The sequence below is a fragment of the Pristiophorus japonicus genome, chromosome 13 (assembly GCF_044704955.1).
Source record: "Pristiophorus japonicus isolate sPriJap1 chromosome 13, sPriJap1.hap1, whole genome shotgun sequence".
NCBI lineage: Eukaryota > Metazoa > Chordata > Chondrichthyes > Pristiophoridae > Pristiophorus > Pristiophorus japonicus.
The window spans coordinates 156,865,522-156,891,504 of NC_091989.1; the positions used below are offsets into that span (position 1 = coordinate 156,865,522).

Below are 25,983 nucleotides of genomic sequence, written 5' to 3' on the forward strand. Positions count from 1 at the left end.
CTTATGCACAATTGGTATTGAGATAAAGGGTGGGTGGTGGATTGTAACTGCCAGTGGGTTTCCATCAGGGAACCACTGCTTTCAGTAAGTTTCCCTTCCACCCGCAGCAGTATGAAGCAATGGAAAATGTAGCTGCCGGACCTCATTAACATGCCATTAGTCCACTTCCCGCCCGGAATGGATGGAATGTGGGCGGGAAGCTGCTGCTGGCCTCCAGAACATCAGAAGGCCCTTGGCACATTTCCTACCAGCACTCATATTTATGGGGAAGAGGGCACCAGGGTGCCTGAGGCCTAAACGTTCCATGTGGGACCCGGAGCCCCACAAAGGAAAGGAAAAATTTTGCCTGGGACATAGCAACAGGCGAAGGCCATTCAGCTCCTCGAGCCTGTTCTGCCATTCAATTAGATCATGGTTTAATCTTACCTCCATTTACTTACCTTGGTTCCATATCACTTAATACCTAACAAAATCAGTGTCGAAATTGCAATTGTCTTTGTCTCAACAGCTTTTTGGGGGAGGGAGTTCCAGGTTTCCATTACCTTTTGTGTCAATAAGTGCTTTGTCATGTCAGTCCTAAATGGCCTAGCTTTGATTTTAAGATAAAGATAAAGATATACACTGACCGTTATCTGGTATGGCAATCTCCTGAGATTCAGATTTTTCAATTTCCTCATAGTGCTGAATAATATCTGCTATTAATACCAGCAACTTATTCATGTCATCCACATTTGTGATATCTTCTTCTAGTGAGGGCATAGCATCTTTCAGTTTTCCAGGCAAACAGCTAGCAATCCTTTTGATGTCCTATAAATTAAAAATAGTTCAACACTCAGGGATGTAATTCTCAGAACTTGCAATGCAGCTACTTTTTACCTACCCATGTGTTGACACAGATATATAAATATTCTGTTTTTGGTGATGGATATAGTGCTTGGAGAACAGGTTATTGGGGAGTAAGTGCCGCTTGATAACACTGTCGATGACACCTTCCATCACTTTGCTGATGATTGAGGGTAGGCTGATGGGGCGGTAATTGGCCGGATTGGATTTGTCCTGCTTTTTGTGGACAGGACATACCTGGGCAGTTTTCCACATCTATCCCATTTAGCACGGTGGTGGTGCCACACAACATGATAGAGGGTGTCCTCAGTATGAAGACGGGGCTTCGTCTCCACAGTGACTGTGCGGTGGTCACTGCTACCAATACTGTCATGGACAGATGCATCTGCATAGGTAGATTGGGAAGGACGAGGTCAAGTATGTTTTTCCCTCGTGATGGTTCTCTCGCCACCTGTTGCAGGCCCAGTCTGGCAGCTACGTCCTTCAGGACTCAGCTAGCTGTGGTGCTACTGAGCCACTCTTGGTGATGGACATTAAAGTCCCCCACCCAGAGTATATTCTGCGCTCTTGCTGCCCTCAGTGCTTCTTCCCAGTGGTGTTCAACATGGAGGAGTACTGATTCATCAGCTGAGGGAGGGCGGTAGGTGGTAATCAGCAGGAGGTTTGCTTGCCCACGCTTGACCTGAAGCCATGAGACTTCATGGGGTCCAGAGTCAATGCTGAGGACTCCCAGGGCCACTCCCTCCCAACTGTATACCACTGTGCCACCACCTCTGATGGGTCTTCTTGCTGGTGGGATGGGACATACCCAGGGGATGGTGATAGAGGAGTCTGGGACATTGGCTGAAAGGTATGATTCTGTGAGTAGGACTATGTCAGCCTGTTGCTTGACTAGTCTGTGGGACCTGTTACATGTGTGCAAAAACAACCAACTTCTCACCGTCATTAAGTTATCGGGTGTTTGTTGACATCCTGAGTCATCGGAAATTCCTGATTTTTTTAGCATTTTCTTTACCACAATCGGTTTGGGAGGGACATTCCGAAAAACCTGCACAATTACCAGATTTACAGGGAAAATTATGAAGGCACTTTCGATCCCGATGATGAACTCCCGCCAGCTGACAATTCGGTAATCTGCAACAACAAAAGATATGGTAAAACCTGATGGATAAAGACTCAACAGCCATGGATTTTCCCCTTTTTATTCCTGAAAGAATAAAATCTGTACTTTACCAATGATGGAATTTATCAATGGGATAAAATGTCCTACAGTGTTTCGTTTATAAAACTGTTTTGTGATAGTACAGTAGTAAGTTTGTAATGGTTAAACATGTTTAGTTTCGGTCAAGTTCAATGCCATCAATAGTCACCATTTAAAATGCTATTTACACATCATTGCTATTTGCCTTTGCACCTCATGTGTTCAATATACTTATTTAAATCTATAATATTAGTTTCCCATTTGTTAATTGTTAGCAAATAATTCATGTTTTATTTTAATGTGGCACTTAATTCCAGCTAATATTGTAAATGCCAAGGTAGTGATAACAGTCTTAACCAATCAGCTGTTTGCATTGAAACATTCAAAACCCCCTTGCAATTTTTTTTACAATTTTCTGATGGATATGGAAACTCTAAGGATGTCAGTTTAACTCAGTGGTGTCACTCTTGCATCTGAGTCAGAACATCAGGGATTCAAGCAATACTTGAGCACATAAACTAGGCCGACACTTCAGGAAAGTAATGAGGAAGTGTTGTCCTTCGGGTCAGATGTTAAGCTGAGTCTGCCTACTCAGGTAGATGTAAAAAAATCCTATACCACCACTTTAAGAAGAACAGGGGAATTGTCCTGGCCAAAATTTAATCCTCAATCGATACCACCAAAAAAGAGGCCGTTGTTGTTTGTGGGACTCTGTTATGGCACCAGGATATGGAAGATGCTGCATAAAAGCAAATTATTTCTTTCTCATCTTTATTTTTATTCGTTCATGGGATGTGGGCATCGCCGGCAAGGCCCAGCATTTATTGCCCATTCCTAATTGTCCTTGAGAAGGTGGTGGTGAGCCGCCTTTTGAACCGCTGCAGTCCTTGTGGTGAAGGTACTCCCACGGTGCTGTTAGCAAGGGAGTTCCAGGATTTTGACCCAGCGATACACTTCAAAATCAGGATGGTGTGTAACTTGGAGGGGCACTTGCAGTTGATGGTGCTCCCATGCGCCTGCTGCCCTTGTCCTTCTAAGTGGTAGAGGTCGCGGGTTTGGGAGGTGCTGCCGAAGAAGCCATGCATCTTGTAGATGGTACACACTGCAGCCAGTGGTGGAGGGAGTGAATGTTGAAGGTGGTGGATGGGGTGTCAATCAAGCGGGCTGCTTTGTTCTGGATGGTGTCGAGCTTCTTCAGTGTTGTTGGAGCTGCACTCATCCAGGCAAGTGGAGAGTAGTCCATCACACTACTGACTTGTGCCTTGTAGATGGTGGAAAGGCTTTTGGGAGTCAGGAGGTGCGACATTCGCCACTGAATACCCAGCCTCTGACCTGCACTTGTGGCCACATTATTTATGTGGCTGGTCCAGTTAAGTTTCTGGTCAATGGTGACCCTCAGGATATTGATGGTGGGGGATTCGGCGAAGGTAATGCCGTTGACTGTCAAGATGATGGTGAGCCGCCTTTTTGAACTGCTGCAGTCCATGTGGTGAAGGTACTCCCAGAGTGCTGTAATGGAGGGACATAGTCATTGTTGGAGACAGTCATTGCCTGGCACTTGTGTGGCACAAATGTTACTTGCCACTTATCAGCCCAAGCCTGAATATCGTCCAGGTCTTGCTGCACACAGGCATGCACTGCTTCATTATCTGAGGAGTTGTGACTGGAACTGAACACTGTGCAATCATCAGCGAACATCCCCACTTCTGACCTTATGATGGAAGGATGGTCATTGATAAAGCAGCTGAGAATGGTTGGGCCTAGGACACCGCCCTGAGGAACTCCTGCAGTGATGACCTGGGACTGTGATGATTGACCTCTAACAACCACAACCATCTTCCTTTGTGCTAGGTATTACTCCAGCCAGTGGAGAGTTTTCCTCCTGATTTCCATTGACTTTAGTTTAACTAGGGCTCCTTGATGCCACACTCAGTTAACTGCTGCATTGATGTCAAGGGCAGTCACTCTCACCTCACCTCTGGAATTCAGCTGTTTTGTCCATGTTTAGAGCAAGGTTGTAATGAGGTCTGGAGCCGAATGGTCCTGGCAGAACCCAAACTGAGCATCGGTGAGCAGGTTATTGGTGAGTAAGTGTCGCTTGATAGCACTGTCGACGACACCTTCTATCACTTTGCTGATGATTGAAAATAGACTGATGGGGTGGTAACTGACCAGATTGGATTTATCCTGCTTTTTGTGGACAGGACATACCTGGGCAGTTTTCCACATTGTCGGGTAGATGCCAGTGTTGTAGCTGTACTGGAACAGCTTGGCTAGAATGGCTAGTTCTGGAGCACAAGTCTTCAGCATGACAGCCGGGACGTTGTCAGGGCCCGTAGCCTTTGCTGTATCCAGTGCGCTCAGCTGTTTCTTCATATCACATGGAGTGAATCGAATTGGCTGAAGACTGGCTTCTTTGATGGTGGGGACCTCAGGAGGAGGCCAATATGGATCATCCAGTCAGCACTTCTGGCTGAAGGTAGTTGCAAATGCTTCAGTCTTGTCTTTTGCACTCACGTGCTGGGCTCCGCCATCTTTCAGGATGGGGATATTCATGGAAACTCCTCCCGTTAGTTATTTAATAGTCCACCATCCATGACTGGATCTCACAAGACTATAGAGCTTCAATCTGATCAATTGATTGTGGGATCGCTTAGCCCTGTCTATAGCATGCTGCTTCCACTGTTTAATCCTGTGTTGAAGCTTCCCCAGATTGGCTACTCATTTTTAGGTATGCCTGGTGCTGCTCCTGGCATGCTGTTCTACACTCGTAACTGAACCAGGTTTGGTCCCCTAGCTTGATGCTAATGGTAGAGTGAGAGATTGGCCAAGCCAAGAGTTTACAGATTGTGTTGGAATACAATTCTGCTGCTACTGATGACCCACAGCACCTCATGGATGTCCAGTTTTGAGCTGTTGGATCTGTTCTGAATCTATCTCATTTAGCATGGTGGTAATGCCATACAACATAATGGAGGGTGAGGACAAGACTTCGTCTTCACAATGACCGTGCGGTGGTCACTGCTACCAATGCTGTCATGGACAGATGCATCTGTGGCAGGTAGATTGGTAAGGACGAGGTCAAGTAGGTTTTATCCTCGTGTTGGTCACTCTTACAGAAACTTGCATTTATATAGCACCTTTAATGTAGAAAAAATGTCTCCAGGCAATTTAGAGGTGTAGTCACACAAAAATGGAAGCCGAGCCAAAAAGGAAATATTAGGGTCTTTAAGGAGAAGAAGGAGGTGGCGAGGCAGCGGGGTATAGGGAGAGAAATCCAGAGCTGGGGGCTTTGACGGCTGAAGTCGCAGCCACCAATGATGCGGCAAAGACAAGGGGATGCACAACAGACCAAATATAGAGAGGGGCATTGCCATGAAGGGTTTTAAACACAAGGATGATCATTTTAATTTGTAGGCATTGGGAGACTTTGAGTCAATGAAAGCCAGAAACGACCGGGCTGATAGATAAGCAGCACTGCTGCAGGGTAAGATATGGGCAGTACAGCTTTGGATGAGCTGGTTTATAGACCGAGGATGGTGGAACAGCCAGGAAAGCATTTGAATAGTCCAGTATGGAGGTGACAAATGCATGAATGAGGGTTTTAGCAGCATGGATGATGGCAGGCAATATTACAGAGATGGAAATAGCTGCTTTTTGTGATAGAAAGTATATGGGGTTGCATGCTCAGCTTGTGGTCGAAAAGGGTGTTGATTTTGAAAAGAATCAGGTTCAGCTTGAAAGGATGGAGCTGGAATCGGTGGCAAAGCTACCGAATTTTGGCAGGAGCAGAAGACAATGACTCCAATCTTCCCAACGTTTAAGTAAAAGAAATTGAGGCACATCTGCGACTGGATACGCAGTCTGACAGCACAGACGAACAAGCAGTCTGACAGCATAGAGGCAACGGAGGAGTCGAGAGAGGTGGTGGAGGTGGACCTAGACCTCATCAGTGATCATGTGGAACCAGACCCCATGTCTGTGGATGAAGCCACCAAGGGGAAGCATGTAGAGGAGGACGAGAAGATGGGCCAAGGATAGAGCCTAGGGGGACTCCATAGGTAATAGTGCTGGGGTGTGAAGAGAATTCATTGCTACGTATACTCAGTCTATGATCAGATAGATAGGATTGGAACCACGTGAGAGAAACCCCACTGAGGTACACATTGGAGTGGGATGGAGTGGGCGACCATGTCAAAAGCTGCAGAGAGGTCGAGAAGGGATCATTCACCATGATTATAATCACAGAAGACAGGATTTGTGAATTTGGTTAGAGCTGGTTAGGTCAACATGAATCAATTTGTTTTGAAAGTATTCTCTTTACATAGACTTCTGTATGTCCACCATCTCTTTATTAAAAGTGAAGATGTGCTATTCACTCCCTTGAGAAGGTGTCCACTTATTTGAACTGCTCAGTTTGCTTTAAGACTGATGATGATAAAACTCTTACTCTCTGCAGTTTAACAAAATAATCTTGATTCATTTTCTATGGCTCTGGTGGGGCAATGGATTTGAACTCTACTCTTTAACCTCTGGGATCTAGGTTCAAATACAGCTCAGGTGAATGGAATGAAAATCCCCTCTCTCTAATGACTGTAAAGGCAGTAGGCAAAATTATTTTTGGGCAATCAAACCTTAACATAATGGGCACTGGATCAAAACATTGGCCTGCCTATAATTTGCAACAAGTTTTCATTCAGAACTCCCATGTTCTCAGCTCGACAATCGGCGCTACAGTGTTGTGGGGCTATCTCTCTCTTTGATTGTGTCTCCCGACTGGGAGAATCACTGCATTTACCCTTAAATTGGCATATTCACTTAGAAATGCCACAAAGATGACTCATTGGTGCAGTGAGGGTGTTCTTTTGATGGTTAAAGCCAGAACTATTTATTTATATTGTGTATTTCATGCCCTTAGCATGTTCCAAAGAATTATACATTCAATAAATTACTTTTGAAGTTCGTCAATTATTTTTAGAGGGGAAACACAGCCGCCAATTTGCACAAAGCAATGAGATAAATGATCAGTTAATTCTACTGCAAAGGAAGTTTTAATCTAAATGTTAAAACTAGGAAGTTGTTCTATGACCTCAGCGGTGGTGGATATTAAAGCTCCCCAAGGATCTGAATTTAAAAAAATTGTTGTATGAAAGTTATAATCATCATAGGCAGTCCCTCGGAATCGAGGAGGACTTGCTTACACTCCCAAAGTGAGTTCTTTGATGGCTGAACAGTCCGATACGAGAGCCACAGACCTTGTTACAGGTGGGACAGTCATTCGTCGAGGGAAGGGGTTGGTAGGACTGGTTTGCTGCCTGCGCCTGGCCTCTTCATGCTCCTCTAAGAGCTCAACGCTCTCCCGGATGGACTTTCTCCACCTCGGGCGGTCTGCGGCCAGGGTCTCCCAGGTGTCAGTGGTGATGTCACACTTTACCAGGGAGGCTTTGAGGGTGTCCTTATAACGTTTCCGCTGTCCTCCTTTGGCTTGTTTACCATGAAGGAACTCCGCATAAAGCATTTGCTTAGGAAATCTCGTATCTGGCATGCGTAATATGTGGCCTGCCCAGCAAAGCTGATCGAGTGCTTCAATACTGGGGATGTTAGCTTGGTCGAGGACACTGATGTTGGTGCGCCTGTCCTCCCAGGGTATTTGCAGGATCATGCGGAGACATCGTTGGTGATACATCTCCAGTGACTTGAGGTGGCTTCTATACATTGTCCATGTCTCAGATCCATACAGGAAGGCGTGTATTACTACAGACCTGTAGACCATGAGTTTGGTGGTAGATTTGAGGGCCTGGTCTTAAGAACATAAGAACATAAGAATTAGGAACAGGAGTAGGCCATCTAGCCCCTCGAGCCTGCTCTGCCATTCAACAAGATCATGGCTGATCTGGCCGTGGACTCAGCTCCACTTACCCGCCCTCTCCCCATAACCCTTAATTTCCTTATTGGATAAAAATTTATCTATCTGTGATTTGAATACATTCAATGAGCTAGCCTCAACTGCTTCCTTGGGCAGTGAATTCCACAGATTCACAACCCTCTGGGAGAAGAAATTCCTTCTCAACTTGGTTTTAAATTGGCTCCCCCATATTTTGAGGCTGTGCCCCCTAGTTCTAGTCTCCCCGACCAGTGGAAACAACCTCTCTGCCTCTATCTTGTCTATCCCTTTCATTATTTTAAATGTTTCTATAAGATCACCCCTCATCCTTCTGAACTCCAACGAGTAAAGACCCAGTCTACTCAATCTATCATCATAAGGTAACCCCCTCATCTCCGGAATCAGCCTAGTGAATCGTCTGTCCCCTCCAAAGCTGTACCCCCTCCAAAGCTTAAGTAAGGTGACCAAAACTGCACGCAGTACTCCAGGTGCGGCCTCACCAATACCCTATACAGTTGCAGAAGGATCTCCCTGCTTTTGTACTCCATCCCTCTCGCAATGACGGCCAACATTCCATTCGCCTTCCTGATTACCTGCTGCACCTGCAAACTAACTTTTTGGGATTCATGCACAAGGACCCCCAGGTCCCTCTGCACCGCAACATGTTGTAATTTCTCCCCATTCAAATAATATTCCCTTTTATTGTTTTTTTTTCCAAGGTGGATGACTTCACATTTTCCGACATTGTATTCCATTTGCCAAACCTTAGCCCATTCGCTTAACCTATCTAAATCTCTTTGCAGCCTCTCTGTGTCCTCTACACAACCCGCTTTCCCACTAATCTTTGTGTCATCTGCAAATTTTGTTACACTACACTCTGTCCCCTCTTCCAGGTCGTCTATGTATATTGTAAACAGTTGTGGTCCCAGCACCGATCCCTGTGGCACACCACTAACCACCGATTTCCAACCCGAAAAGGACCCATTTATCCCGACTCTCTGCTTTCTGTTCACCAGCCAATTCTCTATCCATGCTAATATATTTCCTCTGACTCCGCGTACCTTTATCTTCTGCAGTAACCTTTTGTGTGGCATCTTATCGAATGCCTTTTGGAAATCTAAATACACCACATCCATCGGTACATCTCTATCCACCATGCTCGTTATATCCTCAAGGAATTCCAGTAAATTAGTTAAACATGATTTCCCCTTCATGAATCCATGTTGCGTCTGCTTGATTGCACTATTCCTATCTAGATGTCCCGCTATTTCTTCCTTAATGATAGTTTCAAGCATTTTCCCCACTACAGATGTTAAACTAACTGACCTATAGTTACCTGCCTTTTGTCTGCCCCCTTTTTTAAACAGAGGCGTTACATTAGCTGCTTTCCAATCCGCTGGTACCTCCCCAGAGTCCAGAGAATTTTGGTAGATTATAACGAATGCATCTGCTATAACTTCCGCCATCTCTTTTAATACCCTGGGATGCATTTCATCAGGACCAGGGGACTTGTCTACCTTGAGTCCCATTAGCCTGTCCAGCACTACCCCCTAGTGATAGTGATTGTCTCAAGGTCCTCCCTTCCCACATTCCCGTGACCAGCAATTTTTGGCATGGTTTTTGTGTCTTCCACTGTGAAGACCGAAGCAAAATAATTGTTTAAGGTCTCAGCCATTTCCATATTTCCCATTATTAACTCCCCCTTCTCATCTTCGAAGGGACCAACATTTACTTTAGTCACTCTTTTCCATTTTATATATCGGTAAAAGCTTTTACTATCTGTTTTTATGTTTTGCGCAAGTTTACTTTCGTAATCTATCTTTCCTTTCTTTTCCTCTTTTCCTCAGACAGCTGAAGGCTGTGCTGGCGCACTGGAGGCGATGCTGAATCTCTGCATCAATGTCTGCCTTTGTTGATAAGAGACTCCCGAGATATGGGAAATGGTCCACGTTGTCGAGGGCCGCGCCGTGGATCTTGATGATTGGAGGGCAATGCTGTGCGGCGATGACAGGCTGGTGGAGGACGGATGTTAAGCGTAAGGCCCATGCTTTCATATGCCTCAGTGAATACATCGACTATATGCTGGAGTTCAGCCTCTGAATGTGCGCAGACGCAGGCATCGTCCGCATATTGCAGTTCAACGACAGAGGTTGGAGTGATCTTGGACCTGGCCTGGAGGCGGCGTAGGTTAAACAGCTTCCGACTGGTTCTGTAGTTTTGTTCCACTCCAGCGAGGAGCTTGTTGATTGTGAGGTGGAGCATGGTGGCGAGGAAGATTGAGAAGAGGGTTGGAGCGATAACGCAACCCTGTTTGACCCCGGTCCGGACTTGGATTAGGTCTGTAATGGATCCGTTGGTAAGGATCACGGCCTGCATGTCATCGTGAAGCAGGTGAGGGATGCTGACAAACTTTTGGGGGCATCCGAAACGGAGGAGGGCGCTCCATGGACCCTCACGGTTGACAGTGTCAAAGTCCTTTGTAAGATCGAAAAAGCCCATGTATAAGGGCTGGCGCTGCTCCCTGCATTTTTCCTGCAACTGTCGCGTTACAAAGATCATGTCTGTTAATGTCGGCCGAAGAGACTCCAAGGCCAGCGTTCAACCCGCCGAAGGGACTCCAGGCCAGCGCTGAACCGGCCGAAGGGATCGCGGCGGCGGCGTTCAAACCAACGTCTTAAACTCCTGACCAACTTTTAATTAATTTTTAAACTTTTAATCAACCTTTAAACTTTTTAAACAAGTTGGGATAACTTCTAAAACTTACATTTTAGACTTTTAATCAAAATATTTTTAAACATCTATTATTGATCTACATCCTTGACTTTTTAAACAATCTTTAGAAACTTTTTAAACTCGGAAAACTTTTATAACCTATTATTGATTTACATCTTAGACCTTTTAACAACTCTTAGAAACTTTTGAAATAAATTGGGAATTTTTATCAACTTTTAACTTTTAAAATAACTTTGGAAGTCACCTTCCTAATGCCTGCCCCCCAGCCAAGCGTCGGGCCATCTACCATCAATGGCGCCACTCGGCACCGAGCTTGTGGCCAACACTTCGCCGTAGGCAATTAGGCTTCTAGAGCTGTGCCTATAATGTATCAACACAGAATGCGCAAAACAAACTTCTAACTGAGTTTTTAAAAACACATGAAATGAAATTAAAGTTACAAACTATAGCAAGAACCAAGATAAAGTTTGAGGCTGATCTCATCTTTTGCTTCAGATTTATAGGGCCCAAGTTTCGAGCCACGCCTAGAACGGCGCAGTCCCGACCTGGACGCCCATTTTTCGCGCCACAAAGTGCACCTAAAAAAACTTCCCTATTCTCTAGCTCACTGCAGGTCGTTTGCAGCTCGGCGCAGCGCAGCACGAGCTATAGGGGGCGGAGCCAGGTCCCTGCGCTGAAAACAGTGCCGGGACCTCTGCACATGCGCGTTACAGTGGGCACGCATGTGCAGTAGCTCCAGGCGGCCAAAACTGTGTGGGAGGGGCCCGAAGCACGCAGGCCCTAGCCCTGGCCCAATGGCCTCACTGGGGCTGCGTGCATAAGGCTCCTCCCACGCCCAGCTCCTGCTTCCTCCCGACCTGACTCGACTCCCGCTTCCCCCCCTGCCCCCGGACCAGACCCGACCCCGACCCGACTCCCGCTTCCCCCCCCCCGCCCCCGGACCGGACCCGACCCGACCCCCCCGGACTGGACCCGACCCGGCTCCCACTCACCCCCCACGCCCCCGGACCGGACCCGACCCGACCCCACCGGACCGGACCCGACCCGACCCCCCCGGACCGGACCCGACCCGACTCCCACTCACCCCCCACGCCCCCGGACCGGACCCGACCCGACCCCCCCGGACCGGACCCGACCCGACCCCCCCGGACCGGACCCGACCCGACTCCCACTCACCCCCCACGCCCCCGGACCGGACCCGACCCGACCCCCCCGGACCGGACCCGACCCGACCCCCCCGGACCGGACCCGACCCGACCCCACCGGACTGGACCCGACCCGACTCCCACTCACCCCCCACGCCCCCGGACCGGACCCGACCCGACCCCCCCGGACCGGACCCGACCCGACCCCCCCGGACCGGACCCGACCCGACCCCACCGGACTGGACCCGACCCGACTCCCACTCACCCCCCACGCCCCCGGACCGGACCCGACCCGACCCCCCCGGACTGGACCCGACCCGACTCCCACTCACCCCCCACGACCCCGGACTGGACCCGACCCGACCCCCCCGGACTGGACCCGACCCGACCCCCCCGGACCGGACCCGACCCGACCCCCCCGGACCGGACCCGACCCGACCCCACCCCACCGGACTGGACCCGACCCGACTCCCACTCGCCCCCCCGCCTCCGGACCGGACCCGACACTGACACCGACCCGACTCTCGCTTCCCCCCCCCCACCGCTGGACCCGACCTGACCTCCCTCCCCCCGACCTGACCTCCCTCCCCCCGACCTGACCTCCCTCCCCCCGACCTGACCTCCCTCTCCCTCCCTCCCCCCGACCCGAACCGAACCGACCTCCCTCCCATCACCCCCCCCCCCCGACCCCGACCTACGCTCCCCCCAACCTGACCCGCGATCCCGACCCGACCCAATGCCACCTATCTGTAAATCTGGTGCTGAGGATGGGCCCTGACCGAAGTCTTGGGCCCTGCCCGAAGACTCGGGCCCAGCCAGGCCCGGCCCATTCAGCCTCCCTCCCCCATCTCCTTTCCTCCCCCCCCCCCCCATCTCCTTCCCCCCCACATCTCCTTCCCCCCCATCTCCTTTCCCCCCCTCTCTCTTTCCCCCCATTTTCCTCCTCCCCCCTTCTCCTCCTTCCCCCTTCCCCCTTCTCCTCCTCCTCCCCCCCTTCCCCCTTCTCCTCCTTCCCCCTTCCCCCTTCTCCTCCTCCTCCCCTCCTCCCGCATCCCTCCTCCTTCCCTCCTTCTGCTCCCCCCCTCTCTCCCTCTACCCCCCTCCCCTCGCTGTCAGAAACACAGACAATGACAGACAGAGAATGAGAGACACACACAGACAGACAGACAGAGATAGAGACACTGACAGAGACACACTGGGGGGGGGGCATCCCAGCACGCTGTTGGAGGGCTCCCGGTGCTGCAGTAGGTAAGTAGAAAATGTTTTATTTATTGATTTTTTAAAAATTATTTCTTATTAATTTTTTTTAATTGATTTATTGGTTGATTTATTGATGTATTTATCATTTATTATTGATGATGGCTCTTTATTTGTAAAACTGAAGTGTTTAATGTTTGGAAACTTCCATTTAAACACCCCCCCCCACCACCATTCACTACGCCTGATTTGTAACCTACGCCTGATTTTCTAAAGTGTAGACGAGGTTTTTTCGAGTGTACAAAAATCTTCACTTACTCCATTCTAAGTTAGTTTGGAGTAAGTTTTCACTGACGAAACTTTGAAAACAGGCGTAAGTGGCCGGACACGCCCCCTTTTGAAAAGAAAATTCTGTTCCAAAGTGAAACTGTTCTAACTGACTAGAACTGGAGCAAACTAAATGTGGAGAATTCCGATTTCTAAGATACTCCGTTCTACACCAGTTGCTCCTAAAAATCAGGAGCAAATCATGTGGAAACTTGGGGCCCTAGTGCTTCAATTTCATGTTTTATGAAATCTTCTGCACATCTCAGTTACATCACCATTTTGTAATGAACTCCAGATACCCAGATTAAACCTTTATATAATTCCAGTATGTATATTAAACCTTTATATAATTCCAGTTTGTATATTGAACCTTTATATAATTCCAGTTTGTATTTTAGTGCCAAATCTGGAAAGCAAAGTACTGTAAACAAATATGAAATATTTCAAAACAGAAAAACCTACCCAGTATAGCACTAAGAAAAACAGACCACCACACTTAAACAAGAGTCCTCTTGGCTAGAGAAGAGGGCGGGGATGACAGGGCTCTCTCTCCTGATTGCTATCAAATGATTTCTGCTGGAATATGCATGTGCCTAGATAATGGGAACAGACAGGATCATGTTCAGTTGTGATGCCCTCCATAGCCAAATAACCTGCCAACACTTACTGTCGAGGTTCACACATTAATAATAGATACTTGGGAGAGGTACTGGTGGGGTGCTGGGAGAGATGGAACTATAACTCACTGAACGGCATTGTAATATAGCTCCACCTAGTGGACTACTGTGGTAATGCAACTACAGGTGTATAACACTAAAAGTGTCATGTGACAAGTCACATGATAACAGTTTGTAGCCATCTTGTGTAATGTGTGTTCATGATGTCATAAGAATATATCACAGGCATCACCTTCAGGAGAAAACTGGCAAACCCCCACCCTCAGAAAATGCTGGAAATATAAGATTTGGTTAGTCAGATAGCTTAACATTTCAGGTAGAACCCATTGTCAGAGCCTATTGTGTATTTCCAGCATGTTCTGATTTTATTTTAGATGTCCAACATTCGCAGCTTTTATTTTTATTTTCACCGCTAAATAATTTATTGCAACAAATTAACATTTACCCAGTTCCTCTCCCTGTGCAGTCTCATTACTAGCTGTGCCCCAGAACATGATGTTGGTCAGCATTGTACAGAGGAAGAGAGAAAAGCAGCAGGAGACTCGCTGCACCCGGGTGAAAGTACTCTTTGGGGGACGAGCAACCACTGAAAACCAGATATGCTGATCTGTCAGGCTTTCCGCTGTCTTCATAAAGAACAGGTTCCTGGAACACATTAAATAGAGCCGACAGCATTGATGCATTCTTTAAAACTATCCCATCCTCAAGACATATTTAAAAAGCCTTTTTATTGATGTTAATCATGTAGACTAGGGCATTTGAACCATGTTAATGTAATATCAAATGTAATATGGGTCATAAGTGTGACATTATTGACTATTCCCTGGCGTGCAATGCAAAAAAAGAAACATCATGAACTGAATATTTAAATCTTGATTTACACTCACTTCTGGAGTGCTTTACACAGTTGCTACCATGATCATTGTGGGAAGGACTAGCCTCCCCTGGTACCCTGTAAAAACAGGACAAATAGCACAAATTCCAACAAGACTGTTGGCATGTTGGAAATATGTAACAGTCCCATCGGCATCTGAAAAGAAACAAGTTAATATTTTGAATGGATAACCTTCAAGTTTTGCCGCTCAAAGCAATAACCTATCTTTTTTTGCTTTAAATATTGACAGACCTGCTCTGTATTTCCAGCAAGCTTTTTTTTAAAGCAATCCAGCATTCAATTTTTTTATCAGCTCAATTTTCAATGTCGGTTTCATTGCATTGAGGGCAAGTTCCCTCCTGTCCAAGTGCACTTTAGATTATACGGTGTTGTAAATGGGGGTACTTTATAAAATGGCTTTGTCAATGCTTCTGGGCCATAAGTGTGACATTATTGACTATTCCCTGGCGTGCAATGCAAAAAAAGAAACATCATGAACTGAATATTTAAATCTTGATTTACACTCACTTCTGGAGTGCTTTACACAGTTGCTACCATGATCATTGTGGGAAGGACTAGCCTCCCCTGGTACCCTGTAAAAACAGGACAAATAGCACAAATTCCAACAAGACTGTTGGCATGTTGGGAATATGTAACAGTCCCATCGGCATCTGAAAAGAGGCAAGTTAATATCATGCAGTGCAGATTTTAAGTTAGTATTGATGGTATTTGAGGAACTGCAAATACACCAGAAATGTGTTTGTCCATCACTCTGCTATTAGGATGATGTAGTCGGTGACACAAGCACTAATTCTATCGCTGAAATTTGATGCAATCCAAACTTAGCCAAGCCCATTAAACTCAAACCAGGTTTGATGCAATAACATCCTTCAATCCGCTGACTCAATGCTGCTATGAAAACTTGTTCAGTGTCGACGACAACAGTAACCTGGATTTATGTAATGGCTTTAATGTAGAAAAATGCCCCATGGCACTTAACTGGGGGCATAATAAGAAACAAAAATCGATGAAGAGCCAAAGAATGAGATTTTAGGAAAGGCGAATAAAAGCTTGGTCAAAGAGGTGGGTTTAAAGGAGAATCTGAAAGGGAGACAGAGAGACTGAGGGATTCAGAGAGGGAATGCTGGAGCATGGTGACTGAAGGCAAGGCCACCAATGGTGGGGCAAGGAGAGGTTAGGATTCAGACGAGACCAGAATGGAGAGTTTGGGGGTGGCGGAGTTATAGGACTGGAGGAGGTTACAAAGATAGTGGTGGAAGGGCAAAGCCATGATGGGATTTAAACACGAGGATGAGAATTTAAATTTGGAAGTGTTATAGTATGGCGGTAGCCAATGTAGGCCAACAAGGACAGAGGTGATAAGGGCTTTGGTCTGGGACAGGAGTTGGGCATCAGAATTTCAGATAATTTAAATTTAAAATTTAAATATTTTAACATGTCAAATCAACATTCCATCATGTCATTAATGAAAAATAAATAAACAGTCTAAAGCTACTGAAGCTGTAGTCAAGCAAGGTTTGATTACAACAAATGAGTTTAGAAGGTGCGAGGCGAATTTATGACCTGCACTCATTCATTAGGGAGGTGATACCTCAAACCGATTTATTTTGCCCACTGTTAGGATAAAGTGAACAAGAACAGACACAGTGAAGGAAAACATGAGCAAAATCATTCATATAAAGTATTAGCATTTTACCTGAAATCTTTCATTTCTGCATCAGTAGCAAGAGGGAAGGTTTTGTCAAGGACAAACTCTCCTAGATCAAGAGCTAACCAGCAATTGCAGAAGAAGTACCATTTTTCATCTGCTTCCGGAACTTGTATAATTACATGATTGATGTACCTGCAGTTAAAGAGATGTTTAGTAGATTAAAAGCAACCAAATGAATCTATTCTGTAGTCATCTTAGAATCTGCAAGTTAAGCTTCATCAGATTTGATGTTGTCAATAAGGCACTAAAACATGTACCTTGCAAAAGAGTGCTGTTCTGGATAGTGAAAACACTAAAGAAAGAATCAATAGATGACATTTACCAGGATGGGGCGGCACCTGAATTGTTGTGCCACAGTCTAATGCTGGTGAGATCCCCCAGTGGAAAGGGAGTAGCGAGGAGAAACTCATCGACTGAACCTTGCTGAAATATTGGTTTCTTTGGGTCAATCAGATGATGGGAATCACTACGGCCTGCTGAACCATAGAGAGTTATTATTACCTGTGTAAATAACAAAGAAATGTATGATACATCTTACTACTACCATGAAATTCCTGCCCATCAGCTCAGCAGTGAGGATGGGGCTGAATTTTACATGTTATTATGAATGTGAAACTAAGCTAAAGTTCACTTAGGATCCAAATAAGAGTAATCTTCTGAATTTAATGAGATCAGGTCAGCAAATAATCCAGGAATGTTACATAAGAACATAAGAACATAGAAATAGGAGCAGGAGTAGGCCATACGGCCCCTCAAGCCTGCTCCGCCATTTAATATGATCATGGCTGATCTGATCATGGACTCAGGTCCACTTCCCTGCCCGTTCCCTAAAACGCTTTAATCCCTTATCGGTTAAGAAGCTGTCTATTTCTGTCTTAAATTTATTCAATGTCCCGGCTTTCACAGCTCTCTGAGGCAGCGAATTCCACAGATTTACAACCATCTGAGAGAAGAAATTCCTCCTCATCTCAGTTTTAAATGGGCGGCCCCTTATTCTAAGATTATGCCCCCTAGTTCTAGTGGAAACATCCTCTTTGCATCCATCTTGTCAAGCCCCCTCATAATCTTATACGTTTCGATAAGAACACCTCTTATTATTCTGAATTCCAATGAGTAGAGGCCCAACCTACTCAACCTTTCCTCATAAGTCAACCCCTTCATCTCCGGAATCAACCTAGTGAACCTTCTCTGAACTGCCTCCAAAGCAAGTATATCCTTTCGTAAATATGGAAACCAAAACTGCATGCAGTATTCCAGGTGTGGCCTCACCAATACCCTGTATAACTGTAGCAAGACTTCCATGCTTTTATACTCCATCCCCTTTGCAATAAAGGCCAAGATTCCATTGGCCTTCCTTATCACTTGTTGTACCTGCATACTATCCTTTTGTGTTTCATGCACAAGTATCCCCAGGTCCCGCTGTACTCCAGCACTTTGAAATTTTTCTCCATTTACATAATAACTTGCTCTTTGACTTTTTCTGCCAAAGTGCATGACCTCACACTTTCCAACATTATACTCCATCTGCCAAATTTTTGCCCACTCACTTAGCCTGTCTAAGTTTTTTTGCAGATTTTTTGTGACCTCCTCACACATTGCTTTTCCTCCCATCTTTTTATCGTCAGCAAACTTGGCTATGTGACACTCGGTCCCTTCTTACAAGACTAAACGGTGGCACAATTGAGGAACAGCGGAGGACTTTTAAGGAGCTCTTTCATAGTGCGCAACAAAAATATATTCCAGTGAAAAAGAAGGGTGGTAAGAGAAGGGATAGCCAGCAGTGGATAACCAAGGAAATAAAGGAGAGTATCAAATCAAAGACCAATGTGTATAAGGTGGCCAAGGTTAGTGGGAAACTAGAAGATTGGGAAAATTTTAAACAACAGCAAAGTATGACTAAAAAAGCAATAAAGAAAGGAAAGATAGATTACGAAGGTAAACTTGCGCAAAACATAAAAACAGATAGTAAAAGCTTTTACAGATATATAAAACGGAAAAGAGTGACTAAAGTAAATGTTGGTCCCTTAGAAGATGAGAAGGGGGATTTAATAATGGGAAATGTGGAAATGGCTGAGACTGTAAACAATTATTTTGCTTCGGTCTTCACAGTGGAAGACACAAAAACCATGCCAAAAATTGCTGGTCATGGGAATGTGGGAAGGGAGGACCTTGAGACAATCACTATCACTGGGGGGGTAGTGCTGGACAGGCTAATGGGACTCAAGTAGACAAGTCCCCTGGTCTTGATGAAATGCATCCAAGGTATTAAAAGAGATGGCGGACAGGTCTCAGGCAAGTGCAGCATTCCAGAGCTGTGAAATAAAGGTGCAGGTCCAGAGTGACCTTGACTTCACTACATGCCTCGTGTGAATCTGTACTGAGGGGACAGGACTTTACAGTGGCGACGAGTTACGGGATTACAGAATCCACAGAATGGCGAACAACGGATCAGATGAAAAGTACAATGCAGGAGACAATTGGGAGGACTTTATAGAAAGGCTCCAGCAAAGCTTTGTAACCAAAGAATGGTTAGGCAACGATAAGGCAGACAAGAGAAGAGCCCATCTCTTGACCAGCTGTGGCTCGAAAACATACGCTTTAATGAAGGATCTGTTGGCACCCGAGAAACCAGCAAGCAAGTCGTTTGAAGAATTGAGCACACTGGTAAGAGACCACCTGAATGAAGCCAGCGAGCAGCCTACACATGGCCAGGCACAGGTTCTACAACTTCAGACATTGTGTGGGCCAGAGCATACCTGACTTCGTGGCGGAACTTCGGAGGTTGGCTAGTTTATGTGAGTTCTCCGATGAACTGAGGAGAGAAATGCTGAGAGACTTTTTCATTGAAGGAATAGGCCACGCAGGCATATTCCGAAAGCTCATAGAGACCAAGAACCTGACCTTAGAGGCAGCAGCACTGGTTGCACAGACATTCTTGGTAGGGGAAGAAGAAACGAGGTTGATTTACAATGCAGGTACGACAACTAATGAAATATCGGAACAAGAAGTTCACAGCACGAAACAAGCTGCTACCCCCACACACAGACAAAACCGGGAGAACAGGCTCTCGACAGCAGGCAGAAGCCATCAAGGACCACAAGAACGGCCGTTCACACCTCATCAACCCACAATGCGAGCAATCAACTACAAACTGAGAGAAGCTCAAGAGAGATCAGCCAGACGCAGCTCATTCTTTGGGAACACTTTGAACAATGGAGGTGTGGGGGTGGGCACTCATCAAGGGGATGTCGATTTCAGCAGGCTGTTTGCAGAAATTGTGAATATACAGGGCATTTGGCCCGCATGTGCAAAAAAACGGCAGCTCGGCTGGTATACGAATCGGATGGGTCGGAAAGCGGACCAGAAGATGGTGGAGACAGTACCCGGGACACCGATGTACAACACGATCAATGGCCACTGCTCCTACAACAGGATGCCTCCTATAATGATGAGGGTCCTACTCAACTGGATATCTGTCAACATGGAGCTGGATACTGGAGCGAATCAATCTCTCATGGGCGCTCAACAATTTGAACAACTGTGGCCGCATAAAAGAGAAAGACCAAAACTCACAAGGGTCGACACCAAACTAAGGACCTATACCAAAGAAATCGTACCAGTCCTTGGCAGCGCCATGCTCTCTGTCACACACAAAGGGACAGTGAACCGACTTCCCCTGTGGATTGTCCCCGGAGACCCCCCAGCACTGCTGGGGAGAAGCTGGCTGGAAAAACTAAACTGGAAATGGGATGATGTCCCTGCCATGTCATTAGAGGAACGGACCTCCTGCTCAACAGTTATAAAGCGATTTGAACATCTCTTTCAGCCAGATGTGGGCACTTTCAAAGGGGCCAAAGTCAAAATCTGCATCACACAGGATGCTAGACCGGTCCATCACAAGGTCAGAGCTGTACCCTAGGTGATGAGGGAAAAGATTGAATATGAACTAGACAGGCTTCTGCGGGAAGGCATTATATTACCTGTGGAATTTAGCGACTGGGCAAGTCCCATCGTCCCAGTCATGAAGCCTGATGGATCCGTACGAATCTGTGGGGACTACAAATCTACCATAAACAGAGTCTCCCTACAGGACCAGTACCCGCTGCCCAGAGTGGAGGACTTATTTGCCACATTGGCTGGAGGTAAACTTTTCTCAAAATTAGACCTCACATCTGCATATATGACGCAAGAATTGACCGAGGAATCCAAGCTACTCACCACCGTCAACACACATCGAGACCTTTTCATGTACAATCGTTGCCCATTCGGCATCAGGTCGGCAGCTGCCATATTCCAGCGCAACATGGAGAGTCTGCTCAAGTCCATCCCGGGGACGGTTGTATTTCAAGACGACATACTTATCACGGGCAGGAACACCGACTCCCATCTCCATGATTTGGAGGAAGTACTAAAGCGGTTGGATCGGGTAGGCCTACCAGTCAAGAAATCCAAGTGCCTGTTTCTTGCACCCGAGGTTGAATTTTTGGGCAGAAGGATTGTCGCTGATGGAATCTGCCCAACAGAGTCCAAAACAGAAGCAATTCACCTGGCACCCAGGCCCCGGAATGTCTCAGAACTGCGCGCCTTTCTCGGGCTACTCAATTACTTTGGGAACTTTATCCAGAACTTAAGCATGCTGCTGGAGCCTCTCCACGTGCTACTCAGGAAGGGGTGCGATTGGTTTTGGGGGGACGCCCAGGAACGCGCCTTCAATAAGGCACACAACCTTCTGTGTTCCAACAGTGTTTTGACTTTCTTGGAACCAGGTAAAAAGCTAGTTCTCACATGCGATGCGTCAGCGTATGGGGTCGGGTGCGTTTTGCAACATGTCAATAGTGCGGGCAAATTACAACCCATAGCTTATGCCTCCAGGTCACTTTCGCGGGCGGAGCGCGGGTACGGAATGGTAGAGAAGGAGGCGCTCGCGTGCGTGTACGGTGTCAAAAAGATGCACCAAGACCTTTTCGGGGCCAAGTTCGCGTTAGAAACCGACCACAAGCCCCTCACGTCCCTCCTATCCGAGAGCAAGGCAATAAACGCCAACGCCTCGGCGCGAATTCAACGGTGGGCACTCATGCTGGCGTCCTGCAACTATACCATAAGGAACAGACCAGGCACAGACAACTGTGCCGACGCGCTCAGCAGGCTACCCCTGGCGACCACGGAAGGGTCTGACGAACAGAACTGTGCGATAGTCATGGCAATCAATGCCTTTGAGTTTACAGGTTCGTCCATGAGGGCTCGCCAAATCAGAGCCTGAACGACCAGCGACCCCACGTTATCCTTAGTAAAAAGATGTGTCCTAACCGGTGACTGGGCAGAGGCTCGCGATGCCCTGCCCCGAGGAATTAAAACCCTTTCACAGGCGCATGCATGAGCTATCACTACAAGCTGACTGCCTGATGTGGGGCAGCCGAGTAGTCATGCCTCTGCGAGGCAGAGAGGTATTTGTCCGGGAGCTCCACTGCGAGCACCTGGGGATCGTTCTCATGAAGGCCATAGCCAGATCCCACGTCTGGTGGCCTGGTATTGACTCGGACTTGGAGCTCTGCGTCCGAAGGTGCACCATTTGTGCCCAACTCAGCAATGCCCCCAGGGAGGCTCCACTGAGCCCTTGGCCCTGGCCTACCAAACCGTGGTCGCGGGTGCACTTAGACTATGCGGGCCCATTCATGGGCAAAATGTTCCTCGTAGTTGTAGATGCATTTTCAAAGTGGATCGAATGCACCATTTTAAACTCGAGCACAACCTCCACCACTGTGGAGAGCCTCGCAACCATGTTTGCAACGCACGGAATCCCTGACATATTGGTCAGTGACAATGGTCCGTGCTTCACCAGCGCAAAATTTCAAGACTTTATAATTGACCACGGCATAAATCACGTCAAGACGGCACCGTTCAAACCAGCCTCCAACGGCCAGGCGGAGAGAGCAGTGCAAATCATTAAACAAGGCATGCTTAAAATCCAAGGTCCCACGCTGCAGAATCGCCTGTCGCGACTGCTGCTGGCATACAGATCTCGTCCGCACTCACTGACTGGGATTCCCCCCGCGCAACTGTTGATGAAAAGGACTTTTAAAACAAGGCTCTCATTAATCCTCCCAGACATGCACGAAATTGTTGAGGCAAAGCGCCGTAAGCTGATTGAGTACCATGACAGAAATTCGAGGGGGGAGATGGAATGAGATAGGGGACAAAGTGTTTGTACTAAACTATGGCAGGGGTCCCAAATGGCTTGCAGGGACAGTAACGGGCAAGGAAGGAAACAGGTTACTGATAGTACAAATGGACTATGGCAAAACCTGCCGGAGGCATGTAAACCAAGTCAAAAGCAGATTTACCAACAACACTGCGGAACCAGAGGCGGACTACAATGTGGAACTCGCACCACACCTGGTGGACAGACAGAGGGAATAACCTGAGGAAAGGGCAATCCCAACAGACAGCCCAGGCGAGTCAACAACAATCACACCAATTGAAACAGACAGCCCAGGCGAGATACCAGCAACCACACCCAAAGAAAAACAGACACCAAGGCAAACAACTGAACCACAACTCAGACGCTCCACGCGAAAGCGTAGACCACCTGAGAGACTGAACCTATAAAGACAATAAGACCTTGGGGGAGGATGATGTCATGTATCTTACATTATTATATATAACTGTATCCTAACATGCTATACATGACTGTAATAAGATATAACCTGTAACCACCAGCATACCTTACCACCAGGGGTGCACTTGCAAGAGACAGGTATATAAGGACAGTTCTCTGGCAAGTGCAGCATTCCAGAGCTGTGAAATAAAGGTGCAGGTCCAGAGTGACCTTGACTTCACTACATGCCTCGTGTGAATCTGTACTGAGGGGACAGGACTTTGCAGAGGGTGAGAGAGTTGGATCTCTAACCAGTGTCCTAAGCTTAAATAAAGGAGACTACAAAGGTATGAAGGCAGAGTTGGCTAAAGTGGACTGGGAAAATCGATTACAGAGTGGGACGGTTGATGAGCAGTGGCAGACATTTAAGGAGATATTTCATAAATCGCAACAAAATTATATTCCAAAGAGAAGGAAATACTTTAAGAGAAGGGATAACCATCTGTGGCTAACTAAGGAAATAAAGGATGGTATCAAATTGAAAACAAGGGAATAAAAATTGGCCAAGATTAGTGGGAGGCCAGAGGATTGGGAAACTTAATAACCAGCAAAGAATGACTAAAAAAATAATAAAGAGAGGGAAGATAGATTATGAAAGTAAACTAGCAAGAAATATAAAAACAGATAGTAAGAGTTTCCACAGGTATATATAACGGAAGAGAGTGGCTAAAGTAAATGTTGGTCCCTTAGAGGATGAGACTGGGGAATTAATAATGGGGAGCAAGGAAATGGCAGATATTTTGAATAAATATTTTGTATCGGTTTTCATGGTAGAAGACACTAAAAGCATCCCAATAATGGATAATCAAGGGTCTATAGGGAAGGAGGAACTTAAAACAATCACTGTCACTAAAGAAGAAGTACTCGATAAAATAATGGGACTAAAGGTGGACAAGTCCCCTGGATCCTCGGGTCTTAAAAGAAATAGCTGCAGAGATAATGGATGCATTGGTTGTAATCTACCAAAATTCCCAGCGGCTTGGAAAACCACAAATGTAACACCCCTATAGACCAGTTAGCCTAACATCTGTTGTTGGTAAAATGTTGGACTCCATTATTAAGGAAGTAGTAGCAGGACATTTGGAAAAGCATAATTTAGTCAAGCAGAGTCAATATGATATTATAAAAGGGAAATCATGTTTGACAAATTTGCTGGAGTTCTTTGAGGATGTAATGAGTAGGGTGGATAAGGGGGAACCAGTGGATGTGGTGTATTTGGATTTCCAGAAGGCATTCGATAAGGTTCCACATAAAAGGTTACTGCACAAGATAAAAGTTCACGGGACTGGGGGTAATTTGTTAGTATGGATAGACAATTGGCTAACTAACAGAAAACAGAGAGTTGGAATAACTGGGTCATTTTCCGGTTGACAAACAATAACGAGTTGGGTGCCACAGAGATCGGTGCTGGGCCTCAACTATTTACAATCTATATTAATGATTTGGATGAAGGCACCGAGTGTAATGTAGCCAAATTTGCTGATGATACAAAGATGGGTGGGAAAACAAGTTATGAGGAGGACACAAAAAATCTGCAAAGGGATATAAACAGGCTAAGTCAGTAGGCAAACATTTGGCAGATGGAGTATAATGTGGGAAAGTACGATGTTATCCACTTTGGCAGAAAAAATAGAAAAGCAAATTATAATTTAAATGGAGAAAAATTACAAAATGCTACAGTACAGAGGGACCTGGGGGTCCTTGTGCATGAAACGCAAAAAGTTAGTATGCAGGTGCAGCAAGTAATCAGGAAGGCAAATGGAATGTTGGCATTTATTGCAAGGGGGATAGAGTATAAAAGCAGAGAAGTCCTGCTACAACTGTACAGGATATTGGTGAGGCCACACCTAGAGTACTGCATACAGTTTTTGGTCTCCTTGTTTACTTGCATTGAAGGCAGTTCAGAGAAGGTTCATTTGGTTGGTTCCTGAGATGAAGGTTGACTTATGAAGAAAGGTTGAGCAGGTTGGGCCTGTACTCATTGGAGTTCAGAAGAATGAGAGGTGATCTTATTGAGCCATATAAGACAATGACGGGGCTCGACAAGGTAGATGCAGAGAAGATGTTTCCACTCATGGGGGGAATCTAGAATTAGGGGGCAGAGTTTTAAAATAAGGGGTCACCCATTTAAAACTGAGATGAGGAGGAATTTCTCCTCTCAGAGGGTTGTAAATCTGTGGAATCTGCCCTATAGAGCTGCGGAGACTGGGTCATTGAATATATTTAAGGCAGAGATGGACAGATTTTTGAGCGATAAGGGAGTGAAGGATTATGGGGAGTGGGCAGGGAAGTGGAGCTGAGCCCAGGATCAGATCAGCTGTGATCTTATTGAATGGCAGAGCAGGCTTGAGGGACCAAATGGATGGGTGCAGTCACAACAATACTCGAGAAGCTCAACACAATCCAGTTCAAACCGTCCACTCTATCAGTGTCCCTGTCGTGAACTCAATGAACCCCCATTTCCCACTATCTACAGGATGCACTGTAGCAACTCATCAAGCTTGCTTTGACAGCATATCCAAGCCTTGCCAACTCTGTCACTATGAAGGACAGGAGCAGAAATATTATGGGAGTGCAATTACCTTTAAAGTCTCTTTCCAAGTCTTACTCCATCCTGGCTTGGATATACATTGCTGTTCCTTAACTGTCGCTGGGTCCAAATCCTAGAATTCCCTACCCAACAGCAATGACTCAAGGATGAGGCCCACCACCACT

General features: G+C 46.4%; 1 protein-coding gene across 1 annotated transcript in view; it reads right to left on the bottom strand.

The window, feature by feature from the left end:
* The window catches only part of LOC139278208 (polycystin-1-like protein 2), a 136,067-nt gene that overhangs the window by 53,059 nt on the left and 57,025 nt on the right, over positions 1 to 25,983 (bottom strand). The window contains exons 15-19 of the mRNA XM_070896856.1: positions 16,936 to 17,114; positions 16,599 to 16,745; positions 15,410 to 15,474; positions 1,784 to 1,977; positions 627 to 807 (exon numbers count right to left, since the gene is read on the bottom strand). Of these exons, the coding sequence (XP_070752957.1) occupies positions 627 to 807; positions 1,784 to 1,977; positions 15,410 to 15,474; positions 16,599 to 16,745; positions 16,936 to 17,114 (766 nt within the window). The remainder of the gene's footprint in view (positions 1 to 626; positions 808 to 1,783; positions 1,978 to 15,409; positions 15,475 to 16,598; positions 16,746 to 16,935; positions 17,115 to 25,983) is intronic.